The 18,182-nt window shown below is 38.4% G+C and overlaps 1 protein-coding gene across 2 annotated transcripts in view; it reads right to left on the reverse strand.

Annotated features, from left to right (window-relative positions):
• carmil2 (capping protein regulator and myosin 1 linker 2) overlaps positions 1–18,182 on the reverse strand; it is a 61,291-nt gene that overhangs the window by 38,550 nt on the left and 4,559 nt on the right. For both annotated transcript variants that reach the window (XM_088006658.1, XM_088006657.1), the window contains exons 3-18: positions 14,179–14,229; positions 13,216–13,275; positions 12,520–12,641; positions 11,789–11,886; positions 11,477–11,547; positions 11,300–11,373; positions 11,148–11,223; positions 10,170–10,258; positions 9,486–9,580; positions 9,208–9,294; positions 8,855–8,964; positions 8,460–8,537; positions 5,885–5,961; positions 1,615–1,719; positions 557–626; positions 363–444 (exon numbers count right to left, since the gene is read on the reverse strand). In XM_088006658.1, the coding sequence (XP_087862784.1) occupies positions 363–444; positions 557–626; positions 1,615–1,719; positions 5,885–5,961; positions 8,460–8,537; positions 8,855–8,964; positions 9,208–9,294; positions 9,486–9,580; positions 10,170–10,258; positions 11,148–11,223; positions 11,300–11,373; positions 11,477–11,547; positions 11,789–11,886; positions 12,520–12,641; positions 13,216–13,275; positions 14,179–14,229 (1,345 nt within the window). The remainder of the gene's footprint in view (positions 1–362; positions 445–556; positions 627–1,614; positions 1,720–5,884; positions 5,962–8,459; positions 8,538–8,854; positions 8,965–9,207; positions 9,295–9,485; positions 9,581–10,169; positions 10,259–11,147; positions 11,224–11,299; positions 11,374–11,476; positions 11,548–11,788; positions 11,887–12,519; positions 12,642–13,215; positions 13,276–14,178; positions 14,230–18,182) is intronic.

The following is an 18,182-nucleotide window of genomic DNA, read 5'->3' on the forward strand; positions in this document are numbered from 1 at the left end:
TAGATATGTTTGATTATAAATTGAATCGGTGTATAATGCAATATGCTAATGCATTACTTTTATTGTTCAATCAGATTTATTTAAGTAAAGTGAAGTGCATTAAATTGAAAATAAATGTGGCTACATCACTGGAGTGCATTGTTGTTATTTTTTAATCAGAAAGTATAAAGAAATTGTTACACTCCAAATTCAACAATTTCTCATTGTCTTATTTATTTGAACCCTGAACATGGAAGCAATTTTTGTTTTAAAAATATTTTTCTTTTGTTGAGTGATTCCCAGAAAGGGAGTCTGCCTCTGTGTCCACTCGGCTTCACCCCATCCAGAGCAGTGTGTGGTGCACACAGTGTGGTTTTGCATACTGTTGTCAGAAATATCCAAACTTCTGATCGCTTTCGCCTCAGAGATGTGCTCCTGTATCACCTGGGCCCCTGCTGAACACAGCTACACACACATATACAAAAATAAAAAAACTCTTTATGTTTATTACTGCTGCTTAAGATTATAACTTAAAAACCATGAAATTTGCATAACAGTGTGTTAGTGTGGTGTCTACCTCACAACTACTGAGATCTAACTCCAAACCAAAGAGACGAGTGTTGGTGGCAAGACCTTGCAGCAATAACCTGTTTGCAAAACAAGAAAATGATCCATATGTTAGTTAAATGTGCTTCAGACAAACCTTACAAGCAAAAATACCTCAATAACTGACTTACTATGATCAAAAGGAATTTCCAGATTTGGAATATAACTTGATAGGTCATTTTTTTTACACACAAATTCAACTGTATTGATTTGTGTTAATTTCTTTATTGGGTTTTCTTCCTCATGCCCAACATTAAAAACACCCCTGCCAGCATCCATCCATCCATCCATCCATCCATCCATCCATCCGCTCTCCTCCCACTGTATATCCTATAACACCTCACCAGGGAGGCATCCATCCTAACCAGATGCTGAGCCTTTTCATGTGGCTCCTCTGGATGTGGTGAAGCAGCAGATCTACTACGAGTCCCTACCAGAAGTCCGAGCTTCTCACCCTACAGGGGTAAGGGAGAGCCCAGACACCCTGCAGAGGAAACCATTTTGGCTGCTTGTCCCCAGAGCTTGTTAACATAGATCAACTACATAAGAATGAGAGCAGTTAAAAAAAGATCAAATAAAAACTAGACATCTGTCCCAGTCCTTAACGGCAGTCCTTGCTGTCTGGATGATGCCCTGGCCCTTTCTGTTTGGGGTCTCCATATTCCCTCTGAGCCTTCAGGGTTTCTCTGTGGGAGGATCCACACTCCGAAAACATGTTCAGGTAATTGGGGATCATGTTATTCATTGTAGCTTTGTTTTTAAGAGTGGTTCTATTCTGTATCAGTTCCATGAAGATATAGGGCAGTACACCTCACCTCTCAGTGCACCACTTGAATCTGTGCACCTTCAGTTCACGTTTTGTTGTTCCTCTTGTTTTTCTTTTTTTTTTTTTATAAAAGTTTATTCTTGGTTTTGTGAATTCAGAATTCTGTGTTCAGATGTTTATGAATTATTTGTCAAATTAAATAGGTTCCGATAAAGAGTGTAACAAAGTGTAGAATTGTAGTTTTAGCAGGGAGTGAAACACACCTGAGAGCTTGTGGAGGTAGTTTGGTTGCAGACAGGCCAACGTATCTGAGCTCACAGCTCTGACTGAAGAACTCCTGGATACTCCTGGTCACCTCCCGCACTTTCCTACACACATGTAGAAAGTTGATTACCTCATTACTCTAACACTTATTCTGACAATGGACTGAGGCACAAAACACATTTAATGTCCACATATATTATTTTGTTACATTTATTTTTGTCTTATAGTTATTTTGGTCATATCATCATCAGTTTGGAAAAGCCATATTGTTCATATTGTTGTCATGGGTGAATAGGAAACATTATAAACATTTCACTACAGTAAAAAACAAGGTGATGTTTTAGTCATCCGTCCATTAATCCCAACTATACATGCTGGGTTGTAGAAGATGGCAACAACACACTAGATCAGTGTTTCTCCACCCTGGTCCTCACCGCCCCCCCCCGTCCTACATGTTTTAGGTGTTTCCCTTCTGCCACACACCTGAATTGTATCTCTGGGTGATTAACAGGCTTCTGCAGCACTTGATGGTCATGCAGTCATTTGAATCAGCTGTTCTGGAATAGAGGCACATCTAAAACATGCAGAGCAGGGGGGCAGTGAGGACCAGGGTTGAGAAACACTGCACTAGATGCAGTTGTCCTCCCATTTAAAATAATTTTGACCTGTGTGAAAACTGAGACTGCCCTCTGTTGGATTTGTTAAGTATTGCATATTTACTCAGTTTGTGATGTTTACAGGAAAGAAATAGCCTATACCTTGATTAAACTCATAGATACATACAATTTGGGAAAAACATACAAGCCTTTAAACAATTTGGTGTTTAAGGTTCTTACCCCTGGTCCTCAGGGCGTCCCTCATGTTTTAGATGCGTTTCTGTTCTAGCACACCAGATTTAAATTACATTATTACCTCCTCAGCATGTCATCATCTGCAGAAGCCTCTTAATCACCTAATTTAAGTCAGATGTGTGTTGGCAGGGGAAGCCCTATACCTGAAGGACAGTCGGCCCCAAGGGCGTAGGTTCGGTCTAAGTTTTGGTGGGGACCTTGACACCCCCCCCCCCCCCCCCGGCAGCACAGTGAAATGCCCAAGAGCACCGAACATTTTTGAGAAGGAGGGGGAAACCACATTGGCTTAATATCCCCCTCCCCCCAACCATAACCATATCATACATCTTGTGTATACAACCAGATACAGTCATACTCAGCAGATCAGTTCAAGAACACTTTACTTTTTCCTTTACAAAATTCAGCAAACGTTACAAGTAAGATCAAAAGAAATATCCTCTGGATACAGCAAACACAATTGCAGATAAGAATAAATCAATAATAAAATAAAAAAGAAAAAATATTACATAATTAACAGACCTATTCTACCTCACATTCAGTGCTGACCTTACTAAACACCGGACTTTACAACAAATGCGTTGCGTGATAGATATCTAACTTATGGGTCCACTCACTGTACTTACAGCCGACGTAGCGAAATAACTTCTAATGTCTGTCCTTTTCTTTTTTGGTGGCGACATGGTCTCGAGACTCAGAAGGAGACGCGTGTGCCCAGCTAGCCGCCGCCTTTTGCAGCTAATCAAAGAACGTCCGACGATTCAACTGACTCCCCCTCTCCCCAGCCCCCGACAGCACCGTTCCGACTCGGTCTCGGAGGCTCATAATAAATGTCAAACTAAGAAGCTTCCGTTCCGCGCACCGCCTGTTGCTGCTAATCAAAGATCGTAGATCCACGTTCTTTGAGCCAATATGGCAAAAATTGGTCGGGACTTTTTCATATCCCGTGAATATTGGTCGGGACATGTCCCTACCGTCCCTACCCAAACCTACGCCCATGGTCGGCCCTGAGGACCAGGATTGAGAACCTCCAGTTTAAGGTTGTCACAATCTCTTCCATGTAGAATTCCACTTTATTTATAAATCATAAATCTTATAAATCTATGGCAAATGACTTTGCACTTGAGATAAAATTTGCAATAATTTTTAACATTGTAAATACAAGATCATTTTTACATTAAACTCAAAAATTACACAGCATTTACTGCTTTCAAATAAAAATAGTACCTGGGTACCATCATAATTAAATTGTCTATAGTAGCGGTTCTCAACGTGGGCGGTACCGCCCCCCAGGGGGCGTTCAGAGTACGGCAGGGGGCGCTGGCGGACATCTTTACAAAAGGGGGGGCGCTGGGATGCCTTTGGGGGGCGTTTGGTCGAACTTTACACCTTAAATGCACAACAATGCCAGTTTAGACTTTGAGCAACTTGGTAAAACTGTATTGTGTAACATTAAACCATGCTTGGCTGCAACTGTATCGATGGCAGCTCTTCTTCTATTCAGTGTTTGTTAGCTTCTGTTAGCTTCTTGGCGCAGCTCCGTTCTCCTGCTACTGGTAGCTAAAATCACGATACCCTCGCTGTGTATCCCTCTGAAAAATGAACCCATTCAAATAAAGAAATCCCTCCATAGTGATACCACGATAGAGAGCGTTCATTTTATAGCGTTAACAACGGTGCTGTAAGTGGTCCGGTATGAAACGGGGGTAGAACAACACGGCACTTTTAAATTTCAATAATCAGAATGCAGAAATTGTTTCCGTTGTTTAAAAGGTTTATGTCAGTCTGCCTTTTCCCCATCGATACGCTTCCCGACCGCCCTGCACCTTAAGGGCTTAAAAAAAAAAGACGCACACATTGCGCAAAACTCTGAAACAGGAGAAGCGGGACATAAAACGGAGCGACGAACTAGATGTGAATTATGGCATAAAAACAGAGAATCCGACGGTGAACAGTGAAAAATCAACACATGATGTGAAACATGACGATTAGGAGGCGCAGCAGGTGATGAGTGAAGATTAACGATGGTCAATAAATGATAAAATAAATCTAGCAACAGGAAAGAAACTAAAGTGGACATAGCAATAAACCAAGAGAGGATAATACTAATCAAAGGAAACTAAATGGAAATGAATGAATAACAAAATGCAAGAATAAACTAAGAAACTAAAGTAAATGCAGAGGAATAAACTGGTATGGCAAGACCTTTCGATCAATAATTAATACAGAGGACTGTATGGCAAGAATAAACACACTATTTCCAGATAAAAAGTAAAATAATATTGTTGAAATGTCATGGGTTTGTTGACACCATATCTGATACTGAGAATAAATATATCTTACAGACCATAACAGTAAATAACTTATCACTTATTTATGTTTTTAATTAGATTTGATTAAGAACCAGATTTGGTCCAGTAAAACTATTAATCTATAAATCATAGACAGGTCTATATAAAGATATAATCAATGTTTCTGTCTCATATTTGTATGGCATTAAAAGGAACTTTTGTTTTTCCACTGAAAGCTCTGGATTGCACACTAAAGCCCATGTGGGTGAAGTTTTCTGGATGATGCTCTGATGTCCCATTCTCCTGAAGGCAGCACAGAGCTGCACCACCAGAAACCGACAGAAACACTGAAGAGAAGAAGAGCTATGATTAATGTAGTTACAGTTCTATCCATGTTTTAATGCTGCAGAGCTCAGTCGGTTTGCACATAGTTCAAAGTTTAAACTGGCATGTTAATCTTTTATCTGATCATTTTGTGGAAGATTTAACAACTAGAAAATGGCACAAAATAAGAATATTTTTCCACTCTGATTGGCTGCTGTTAGACCTACCGATTTTAACTGAATGTTCATTGCATTTTCCTAGACACCTGTGAAAATAATTTCTATTCCCATGGCTTTTTTGTTCTCTGGGAAATTATTTTTGATGATAAATACAGAAACAAGCATAAAAATCAAAACATCTACAATAGTGATAGTAATATTAATGATAAAATAATGGTCAGTGCAAAGTAGCCTGCAAATTCTTTGGTGGGGGGCGGTGAGGGAACTGGATCAGGGCTAGGGGGGGCGCTGGCCCAAAAAAGGTTGAGAAACACTGGTCTATAGTAAAATTATCAAAATGTCTCTTTGTAAGCCTACAATATTTATTAGTGGATCAGTCAGCATCAGGTCTAAGATCTGTTGCTGGAAAGTGTCTGAAACGGAACCTGGTACCTAACTGCAGATTATCTGTATTCCTGCACTGCTGGTGCAGTTGGGTATATTTTTCGGATTTCTGTGGTCATCGTTCATATAGTGTAGCAATGATGTGTTTCAGTAATGTTCAGAGGAGCTCATACGCAAAGTTCTTTCTTCTGAGAAAAGTAAAAGACTGATGGATTCCTGCAGTTCCTGGAGAGTGGAACTGACCTGTGGCTGAAGGGGTTTCTGGCCAGGTTCAGGTGAGTCAGCTTGTAACAACATCCAGCAGACAGTGAAACAAATAGCTGCACGACACATTAGAATGAACAGTTGTTACTGAAAGAAGAGGATGCAGAAACATTTCAAGACAAACTAAAAAATGGCAGAATATGTTGCTTGTTTTTCTCTTAAAGCTAGAAGTAAATTGGTAGCTGCAATATTTCTGCCACTCCTAGATTATGGCGGTGGTTTATATATGAATGCTTCGACCAAATGCCTTCAATCACTAAATACTGTTTATCATTGTGCTTTAAGGTTTGTAACTGGTAGCAGAGATCTCGCACGTCATTGTGAGTTGTATGCAAAAGCTGAATGGCCTCCTTTAAGCGTACGGAGAAACAATCACCTGATGATCCTGATTTATAAAACTCTACTTGGCTTGGGTCCAGCATACTTAAACTATTTTACATAGATCTGTTAATTCCCATTCTTTACATTCTAACAGCATTTTTCATTTGCATGTTCCATGTTTCCGAACTGAAAAAGGGAAGCAAGCGTTCAGTGTGATGCTCCTTCAGCCTGGAATCAAGATGTCAGAATTGATTTCACTGGATTTATTTCGAGCGATTCTTAAAAACAGGCAATGAGATTCTACTAAACAGTGTCACTGTTTTTAAATAGTTTTCTACTGTTTTACACTTGTGCACAGGGGCGTGGTAAAGGGGGGGAAAAGTGATGACAATTCTAGGGGCCCTGACCAGCAGGGGGCCCTCCACAATTTAATTATTTGTATTTTGTTCATAGAAATAAAATAAAAAAAAATTGGGATCCTGTAAAATACAAAATTAATCATATTGTATTTTCAAAGATTGTTTTCAGCAGTAAAATTTTAATGTTACCCCTCCCAGACCAAAAAACACGCATCCTGAACCCCCTCCCCCCCCTGCATGAAATGGTTCGTTCCTGCTTGGAGCACTTAACAGTGATGCTGTTTGCAGCTGCAGTCAGTAGAAGCTGCAGCTGAATACAGCGGCGACTGTGGCAGTTACTATGCTGCTAAGAAAAGTTATAAAATCGGGTTTTCAAAAGCAAAAAAGAGGGAGAGAGAGAAAAAGGCAAGAGTGTCAATTTATAACCCAGTTTTTCTCCGAGAGGTGGGTAGACTGTGTGACATTATCAACCATTTAGTATAATTAGCTTAGCTACAGACTACTGTTTACCTCCATTTCACTAGCATTTAATGAATTAAGGAAAAAAATTACCAACATATTCATGTATTTAACTTGTTCCCTGTACCTTTTACCACTTAACAGGTGAGTCAGTCAGCAGCAGTTATTACCCACGTCCCTCCTGACCCGTCCTCTCCTGAGTGAAATTAAAACTGCAACTTGTTTATAAATATTTTTTCACATTTTTTAAAACTGTCATTATGTTGTGACAGTATGGTATGAGAGGTAATCTGTGAAAAATCTATGTCCTCTGCTTTCTCCCAGGGTTCTCTAGAAACAACCAGTGAGTGGCAGGAGAGTTTCAGTGCTGTCAATCACAATCTCATGTGGTGCTGCTCATCCTTCCTTCCCCATGATTTGTGCTGTGCTGCACCTAGCATAGCACAGAGCTGCGCAGATTCAAACTGTGAATGCTCAGTTTAGTTAGCATAGCTACCAATGACGGCAGATAAACAGTTTCTTGTAATAAGTTGTTTCTCCACCATTACCACATTTAGCAGTGACTGAATGAGGCTAATTGACAGCGCTAAGAGCGTCCTACTAGTTCTGATTGGTTGTTTTGGTCAGAACGGTGCATTACTTTAACCAGTAATTCAGGAAGGAGATGGAGGAGATTGATGGTTTTCACAGATTATCTGTCTCATAACAAACTGCTACATCGTGACAGCTTTAACAAATATGGAGAAAACATATTTTTATTAGTTATGTACTGCAGATTGAATAAAATGCAACTACATAGAATTTTTGAGAAGTCTGGATTGCTTTATGTATATTTTGCATGTTGCTTTTGACTGTTGCTCATGGGGAGACACAATAGAAAAAAATGTAAGCAACCTACTTGCATACTGGATGTGGACTGTTGGATGTAAAATTCATGAGCAGTAAATATTGTGCTAATTATCAGTATTGAACCACAGAAAGCAAGGCAGATGCAGGCCTTTAAATTGTGACGCTTTTTATGGGTCAAATAGACTCAAAAAATTGTAACAGCAGCTGCGCAGGGGGGCCCAAACAAATTTTTTGTCAGGGGGCCCAATATTTCTGGCAGCACCCCTGCTTGTGCATATGTATTAATTAATTTTATTTTGTGACCATGTTGCTGTGTATTGCAGACTTCTGCCCAGGTATCTCTTGAAAATGAGATCTAGATCTCAACGGGGTTTACATGGTTAAATAAAGGAAATGAAAAAATGTTTACTGATGTCCATGAGCACAAGAGCATAAAACAAGATTGCAGCATTTGTCTTAAAACCTAAAGATTTTGGGATTTTCTGTTCAGGAGATTCAAGCTGATTGCACAAACATCTATGTGTCTTCTAAAGCAAATAACATTAAAGGAAAAGATTTCCCCTCACTGTGTCCAGAGGGCAGTTGGTGTCACTGAGGTCCAAATGTGACAGGGAGTTTGTACCAGACAAGAACTTGAAGAGAAACTGCAAAAAAAAAAAAAAAACACAATAAAACTATTCAGTATGCATTTACTTATCTGCAGTTGCAAAATATTTACATAGAACCATAAACATTTTCTCAAAAAACAATTTTTTTCTCTTGGGCTACATGCCCAAAATATGAGAAGGAACACTTTTTGGTGCTATTGTTTAAAATGTTCTGTATAATCAAAACTGACACAGAAAAATCCTGGAAAGGGACAAAGTTTAAAAGTATATTCAAGCATATTGTTTTGTAATGAAACAGTCAACACTCAGGTAAGATTGTTTGGCATGGCAGGCAGACAAAGAGCAGAGGTTACCGTGGCATCCTCAGTCACCAGACTTCCTGGGTTGCAAGACAGGTTAAGATGAGTCAGAGAGGTAGAAAACTGCTGACAGGAGGACATCACCTGACCCAGACAGCCAACACCTACAAATACAGGAAATACTGCAGTGTCGGCAAGTTTATTATTTAAAAGCATCACAAGTTAAACGGTATTAATCATTTCAGGTCATGGATCCCTCATATAGCTCTTGATCAATTTAAACACTGTTTTTCAAAGACACCAAGAGGCAATGTTTTGTCTCTTCTAGGTGCATGTCCCATAAAATACATGGTTGGTTCTGATCTCCTGCTCTCTGTTCACTGAGTGTAATATATACATTTTTGTACCTTTGGCGCTCATTGATACACGACTCAGGGAGAGGAACCTCAGGCCCTCATTTAGATGCTTTATCTCATGACTGAGGGCGATTACACCTATATAGAAAATGATCAATTTGAACATATTCAAATGCAGAACTAATGCAAAAGAAAAACAAAGAAACATTGACTGTAAATATAAAGTAAAATAATATCTGACGGGCAAAATATTACATTTTGTGTATTTAGGTCACACCAACAATTCTATTTTATATCTTAGATGAATAAATGAAATGATAAAGGACCACCTTTATCTTCAATGGAGTTGCCTGACAGATTGATGGCTTTCAGGGCAGAAGATGTGTGCTCTTGGAGGGCAGCAGCCATTTTCACAGCAAAGTCTCTGCAGCAGAATAAATGTCACTTGTCAATATATCACTTCTTGTGTTCTGTCAATACCAGCAGCAGTACTTTTACTTTCCACCTTTAAAGTATAATGTAGAAAGTAAAAACAGCATGTGGCCCATCATTAATTGAGACACATCTTAAGCTGAAAAACAGCAGATGAAGTATTGAATAAAGTTCATAATTTATCTTGTAAAGCAAAATCCAGAAACAATTTCTGGAACCTGAAGTGAACCATATTGGTTGCTGGTGCTTTTGGTTCATTAAATACTTCATCTGTATGTTTGTCTGGGTGATGTCATATCGAACTATTCCCTGTTCTGTTATTGTATCAAACAGTATATCTGTTTTGCAACCTGTCAAGGGACTGCTGGTCTTCATAAATTGTTTATTCAGAGGCCGCAAGCTGTGCAAAATGCTGCTGCACTACAGAACTACAGGCTATGATCATGTCATGTCAGTGTTGGCCTAATGCACCAGTTTAAGGCACCAACTAATGCAGCCGTTTTCTATTTCATCTTCAACATTTGCTGAAAGACAACAGATTCATGTTTCCTTCAGAGCACCCATTTATACAAAAAACTCACACTTTCAATCCACAGTCCTCCAGCAAGAGTTCCTCCAGACTTGAAGATTTGGACATCAGGAAAGTGAGCTGCTGCTGGATGTCAGCTGACTGGGGGAAAGAAGGATTCATTGTCAAGTTCCAACAAAGTATTTTAGAAGACAATGATTGTTTTCTCATGCTTAGTGCCATAAATGTAGTTTCCCCCCCTTCTGTTTACCCTGTGGAATAGACATAATGAGTTTGAAACAACCATTAATACAAACCTTTTGCCAATGTAGAAAATTATTTCCTTGATAGTTGCATCTTAGGACAATACTCCTGATCTAACTATTATATTGCTATTTCGATCATAATAATCAAAATAAGACTTTTGAAAAAATATCAATGCATCAGTAAAGTTTGCCTCCCATTTCCTGTAGTTAGTATCAGGTGTAAAACCACTGAGAGCAACTGACTTAGTTATTCTGGGAAACAAATACATGTGCATGAATGTGCACTACAGTAAGTAACAAGAGTTTATCTCTGAAGGATTTTGTATTTATATTTAAGTGCATCTGATGACCAATCATGTTCCTTCTAGATAACAATTAAAAAAACTTTAACCAAAAGACAGTCTAAAGCTATTATTTCTTTTCAGAAAACTTAGCATGACGTGAGATGTTTCTGAATAACAGTGTTCAGACATCAAAACCATAGACTTGATCTTTGTATCATATATTTCAGTGCTGACCCAGTACTCCCTGAGCTTAGAGCCTAAAGTTGCTTATTGGATGTAAAGACTTTCTCCTAAATATGTTGGGGATCACAGGGATGTGCACGAAGACCTATGCAATTTATTTGTTGAACTCATGAGAATGCTCCTAAATTCAGCACAAATCAGCTGATTAGGCTGCCAACGACTCAAAGGTGATGAAAGGTGAAACACCACTCCACTAGATTTCTTGTACATGCTCGTCTTTTAAAATGGAGATAAAAAGAGACAAATGACAGACGGTACCAGTTTGAATTCTTTGCAGAAGATCTTAGTAAACCATTGGTTGAAAGACAAAGCTGCTACTGCCAATGCCAAGTCTCTGTGGAAAGAAGAAACAGTGAAATTTAACAAAGATACAGTAAAACTGGCCTTGAAAAAGTTGCCCACTTTCTTACTTGCTTTCTAAATGGCTAAAGTCCAGCAGGTTGAACCTTCTCCAGTTATGTATGTAGTAGATATTGTCCACGTCCTGCACAGACAACTGGGCTTCATTTAGATGTTAAGCTCGGCTTTGTTTAGGACAAAATCAGCTGTCTGTAGACAGACTTACTTCACTAAGTTACATCACTTACCCACTGAATTTCTTCTCTGAATGGCATTTCATTCCAATCACAAAGAGCAGCATAGGTATCAGAGAATCCTCCTGAAAAACATTAAAACACACTATCCATAACTGGTGCTCATATACCAAAGATCTTATACTGTATGTAACGTACTATTTATAAATGAAACCAAACCAATCACCTTGAAAAATGTTCACATCACAAAATATAGAGAAATGATGATAAGGAACAAGGAATACAACAATCCTCAGTGTTGTCGGAGTGAAACGAGTCCAATGTCTTTTGAACCGGTCACATAATGGAATAATGACAGAAACCTACCACAGGGGCCTGGTTGGCTGTTCAGCTGCTCCTCTATGACAGCAGTCAGAGTGAGCAGCCTTTCCTGGAGGTCCTGGGGAACTGTCTTCAACAGCTTTCTGAAGTTGACAGAATCAGAAATAAGCCACAAACAAGCGATGTATCAAGAACAAGTAGGCTGCAGATTCTCAGTGTAGTGACTCTGAGGTTACATCAAGGACAAACTAAATGCCACATAAGGCAGGTGATGTTTTTGCATATATGCTAATGCTAAGCACAACCTGAACCTGATATAAGATTGTTTTATGAGTGGTCAAGTACATATTATGAAGCTTCATTAGCTTGAGAAGTTTACCTTGAAGCAAAAAGCCATTTTCATTGTAGTTTTTGGCCTGGCTCTAAATAATCAACAAGCATCATTTTTAAGTAGTCATAATGTCAGCAGGTTTATAGTTTTACTTTGTTTGAGCTCTTCATTTAATCCATTCCATAAATCTACCTCACACTCTGATATACAAAACTTTTTGGTTGTTCAAATACATGTTTTTTAATGTTTAAGATTACACATACATCACTTGCTATGCTTAAATACATTAAGCATTTAAGTTTATCCAACTTTGAGTTAAAAAATTTGTGCCTAGAAATGATATGGTCAAAACACTCACTCGCCTGATAATTGTGCTCACAGTGTATTAGTCTGGTTATCAGCATGTTCTACTTTTATGATACACATGTTGTAGAAGTGGACTCACCCTGGAGAAGAATCTGGGAAGATCCTCTTTAGTGACGCGGTCATGTGGCTGATCATGGCAACAAGATCTTCATCATGCAAGACACTGAAAGACAAGCTCTGCCTGTCTGTCTCCAACTCAATCTGTAAACCATGTATGTCATGAGTGATGAATGTCTGTACAAGTTAACAATGAATTATTACATCTTTAACACTCTTGCAATGAGGATCTTGCTCAGGTCAGTTAGGAAGCACAGATCATTATTATTAATCCCTGTCTTCTGCTTTTGTATTAATTAAATGAACAGGTGCACTGCAGCTTTAAAACCATCAAATAAGATAGGCTACATGCACTGAGTATTATTTTATTATTAATATTACTATGATTGATGTCATTTTTGTTGCTGTTGTAATTATTATTGTTGTTTATGCCTCTACTATTGAAAAACTTTAAAAAACACATCACTGAATTATTAGATTCCCAGAGATCAAAAAAGCCAAGTGAATAGAAATAATTTGTACAGGTGTACAAGAAAAATGCAACTAACATTCAACTTGAATTATGTTAACAGTGTATTCTTGGCATAGGTATTGTGCATTTTATTTTACATTTCCATTTATTGAAAAAAAACAAAACAAAAAAACAACATTTAAATCTAAGAAAAAATGATAAAGGAACTGAAATATAAGAAAGTTAAAACTGAAAAGGCTGGTGTACCTGAGTGAGACTGTGAATGTTGATGGACGAAATCTCCAGGTAGCTAAACGTGCTCTCCACCTGGGCACAACAACAGTTCAATCATTGGCACTGCAAACTGTAATGAGAAAACTGAGCTGCACATGAATTGGACCAGTGTTTAAAGTGTCTTTAGATAAGAATTTGGGGTCATATTATTAAAAATCAAACTCAAACTGAAAGGAAAATTTGTAATATTTTGAAAAACTGCAGTTTATAGATAAAATTACATGCATAAAGAAAATGGGCTGAATTGATATAGCTGTTGATTAGTCATGCTGACCACTCAAAGCACTTTCACTCAGTCACACTTATTCATAAACTAACTCACAAATCAACAGCCAACATGAGATAAAGAGCCTGGTCCAGGATTGTGTCAACATATAATAATAATAATAATAATAATAATAATAATAATAATAATAATAATAATAATAATAATAATAATAATAATAATAATAATAATAATAATCTATTTATAAAGTAAATTTAAATCTCAAAAGAAAAGATAGACAGAAGCAAAGCTGCAAATTTTGCACCATCAGCCCTTCTGACCAACAAGGTGTGTGAAGTGAAGTGTCTTGCCCAGGAACACAAATGACGAGGTCAGGTGGACCAGGAATCGAACCAGAAGGCCACCGACTGCAGGGCAAACCCCTACCACCGTCACCACCATCACCCATATGGAACAAGGAAGCTGGATTTGAGGCTACAAATCTGACATTGTTACACAATTGAACCACATTCACTCTGCAGCTTTTTAGCTTTCACCCAATCCAATCATGTTGGATAACATTACGTTTGTAAACTAGTAACTACATACCCTAAGATGCAAAGAATAAGTCATCACACTAAAAATCAAGTCAAGGAAGAGAATACATTCCTTCTTCATTTCTCTTTCTTAGTCTACATTGTTGAAACAGATTTTTGTGAGCTTTGCTTCACCTTGAGTGGCTGCTTGTTCGTGACCACATAGCCTCTCCACAGACTCAGCACCTGAGACAGAAACATGAAAAACAGATTTGATGAAGTCTAACTAAGTCTAGATTAAACACAAAGGAATGAGCTAGATTCTAGAATCACATAGTGGCTGAAGCCTGGCCTGATTTCTGACAGGACCTGAACTCAACTGGACAAGATCAAGATGTTGAGAAGTGTCAGTGCTGTCCTGGGTGCCAGCACAGAATGAATACTTCTCTAAGTGCCAATTTAAAATGGCAGAAACATATGAAAAATGAGCTGCACTAATTAGTTCACCTTATGTAAAAAAATTTTACAAACTCAAAAACATTAAGCAAAGTTAGCTTAAGATTAAGAAAGAAAACTTCATTTATTTTAGGAAACAGTATTAAATCCAGTAACACACAAAAAAAAATAAGTTAATGTAACTTATTTGTCATGCATTTACTTAATTTTTTTAGTGTATGTAGACTGCTTGATAAAAATTTAACCCCACTTGAAATTACTAAATACTTACAACATACTACTTATACTTAATAATTTTTCAAGTTCACATAAATTAAACAAACACATTTTGTTGAAGAACGAGAAGACCATCCTCTCGCTCTTCCTCCCACTTCAATTTTTCTACTAAAATTATTAAATTAAATTAAATGTTTTATTTCATGTTTTGTTGGCTCTTTATCTGTAAGAGGTCAGACAGAAAAGTGGGTAAAGAAACAGAGAGAAGACGTGGCAAAAATCATCAGGCCAGGACTCGAACCTGTGACAGCCGGTTGTGCTTTACCCCTCTTTCCCACCTCACAGAATTACTAATTACACCAAATATATGAAATACATAATGCATACAAAAAACATTCTGTCTGATAGAACATTGCAAGCGTCTCTTTTGTGTCAGATTTACAGGATTACCAGAAACACAAAACAAAGGTTCCAGCTTGGGATTTTGCATGAAAAATATCCAATTAATTACCTTATGGCCCCACTAAAAAGTCAAAAATAACATTAAGTTAGTTGACTTTGGTGATATCCCTAATCGTAGGTTGACAAACAGTGGCAGTCCTGTCTTTGACAAGCACAGACTGTTATTGATGGCAACTAAAGTTAGCATAGTGCTGAGATTCCCAAACTGTGATGCGCGCAGGGGTCCGCGGGAAGCCGTCTGGATGAACCCCCAGTGCCCCCCTCCCCCCCTCCCAAAAAAAAAAAACAAAAAAAAAACATGAACGCTGTATGCGCTGGGTTTTTTTTTATCTTAGAATGTCCAACTCTCTTCCTCACTTCCCATATCTGTGTCCTCTGTCACTTTTATCAGCAGTTAAAACTGTTTAATCCGTTGTTAACGTGTCGTAACCTGTTTTTCCGAGCCGCCTTTAAACGCAACATGAGTGCTACGACGCTCGCGCTGGGTTTCCACCTGTGAAGGAGACCTGCTGCTGCTGGGCGGAGCTACAGGTGTGTTAGAATCACGGCAGCAAACCAGCAAAACGCAAAGAACTTTTCACAGTTTTTCCCCCAAACTAACAGACTGTTGAGTAAAGCTGTTGGATGCAGGTAATGTCAGCTAAAAGATGACTAGCTAATATCAATACAGCGGTCACCTTAAGCTTGTTAACAAGTAGCTTGTAGGCTGCTGGTGTTGTCTGTGTTCAGCTACGATTTATTTTGCCCCCAAAAAAGTTGATTCCCCCCCCCCCCTTGTTCGTCTGGAGCCGGGGCTGAGTATAACATGGAGTCTCTAAGAATCCACCCGCCTCCCCAACCCTCCTTCGCTCACACACGTCGTTCAACCAGACATTTGTAAGCCATAGGGGGGGCCCAGAAATAGTTTGGAAACCACTGGGGGGCCCCAGGAGAAAAGGTTTGGGAACCACTGGCCTAGCTTAAGATAAAATGATATATGGAGGCTTGTTCTGATGCTCTGCTGTGTGAATGCACTCCTGTTTATGGAAACGCCGAGATTAGTCATGCTGATTAGTCATTTTTTGTTAGTATAGAACTAAAGATTAGAAATAAAGGTGAAATAATTTAGAAAACTTTGGAAAAATAAATAATATTTTATGTTCCTATTGCACATTTTTATGTGGAACATTAAGAAAACTTAAGCTAGAAGGAAAAAGCAGGAAAGTGTCAACCTCTGCTTCCCATCCATTTTCAACTACTCCAACAAAGTACACACATCTCTGCATTAAGGCCCCTGATCTATCTGGTGAGTCATTCTCTCCATGCTGGCCATGTTTCTGTTTATGTTCTAATTATTGTCACAAAATGTGGAATAATAAGACATCTGCTCAAAAACCAACTCATGACCCAGATATCTGACCACACTTCAAGCTGGTCTCCAATGTCCCACTCATATCTGGAACTCTGGGAAAAGCAGCCAGCCTTTAGGGCCGCCTCCAACAGAAGGAGGTTTTAGAAAACTGCAGTTAGGTTTCCGTTTTGCCGTCATTATAGAGACAGAACAGGTGAGACACTGACAGCTTCCTGTGTGTCCCCCTCCTGGTTAATGCATCTGCTGCGTCTGGTACAGTCAATCATGCTCTTCTCCTCAAAGTCTTCATCACAGTCTTACTCATCTAACTCATCAGCTGCTAAAGTCTTTTAATTTACTGGGAGCGTGTTGGTGCTGTGCATATTAGTCCTGCTTGACATAAAAGTTTTCTATAGTTTATTTTTTAACATGTTTGAGGGATCTTTAACAATTTACAAACAGGTTGGTATTTCATATAGTTGAGCTCCGGCTTCCTCTCCTCCCTGCTAGTGGGCCCTGTTATGAGTTACTACATTGATATGGATTATAAAATATATAACAAACCATGGAGAAACTCTTCATCCCTTCATTATATTCTTATGTTTCTGTTCTTCATGCACAGCTCCACTGCAGTTCCCTTTATTTCTAATTTGTTTCCTTAATGTTTTATTAAAAACACCAACATGTTCTTGATAAAATGTTTTGTTGCCTAGAAATTTATTCACTACTTGACCTCATATCTTTGAAAAACAAAAAGGTTTATGATTCAACATGCAACTGGGCAAATATGGCCATTATGGCACAGTTTCTAAACAGGATTCTCTTATTTCCTCAAAAACATTCTGATGAGCCCCAAGATGTTTGAGAAAATATTCTGTGGATTGACGGAACTAAGGAGGAACTTTGTTGTTTGTTGGAAGTTGCTTGGTCAGCTACAACTGCTGTAAAACTGACATCATTTCAGGAAAAGAACTTTATGTAGACATTAAACATTGTGTGTGATGGCTTGATACTGATTTCCTCCTCTGTAACGTAGAATATTTTTCCGTAACTTCTGGACTCCTTACACCTGCATGAGAAAATGCAGACAGATAATCTGGATTCTCCATCTGGATTTTCAGTTGGGCTTCAGTTTGTGACCTGAAGCCCAAGGAAACTGAGATTATTTGACAGGACAATGTTTCAAAGTATTCCAGCTTTGTTTAACAAGCTGAAAATTTTAAGTGTAGCAAGCTACTATGTGTTTAGTGTGTGAGAATACATAACATAGGGAGAAATATGCCATTGGCTCATATTGCTAATAGCACCATAACCATTAGCAAATCACTTCAGTTTTCTGATTTTTAGCTACGCTAAGCAAATATTTATTAATGTGTGTTTGATCATTTATTTTGAACCCTTTTCTAACAGTATGTGTAAAACCAAGATGCTGTCTGTGCATGCATATACTGAATAGTGAGGCTAATTGATCATTAACTTAGTTCATTTTCCAACATCAGTTAAGCAGCAAAGCAATGTTTTCTGGTGAGTTTAGATTTGCCCGATGTCTCTGTCAACTACCAATGTAGTCGTGTCTATATTGTTAAAGCTATAACTATGATGTAAGTTTTTCCGTTGTGATTTAAAGGTGTATCTTCACAGGTTTCTCCTACAACATTAATTTCCGAAGGTTCAACAGTGAGTGTGACATCTGCGGTTTTATTTTTGACATGAGGAGAAGGAAGTCTAGACCTCC

Source organism: Poecilia mexicana, unplaced genomic scaffold (assembly GCF_051168715.1).
Source record: "Poecilia mexicana isolate PSO_F unplaced genomic scaffold, ASM5116871v1 scaffold_6, whole genome shotgun sequence".
NCBI classification, from domain to species: Eukaryota; Metazoa; Chordata; class Actinopteri; order Cyprinodontiformes; family Poeciliidae; genus Poecilia; species Poecilia mexicana.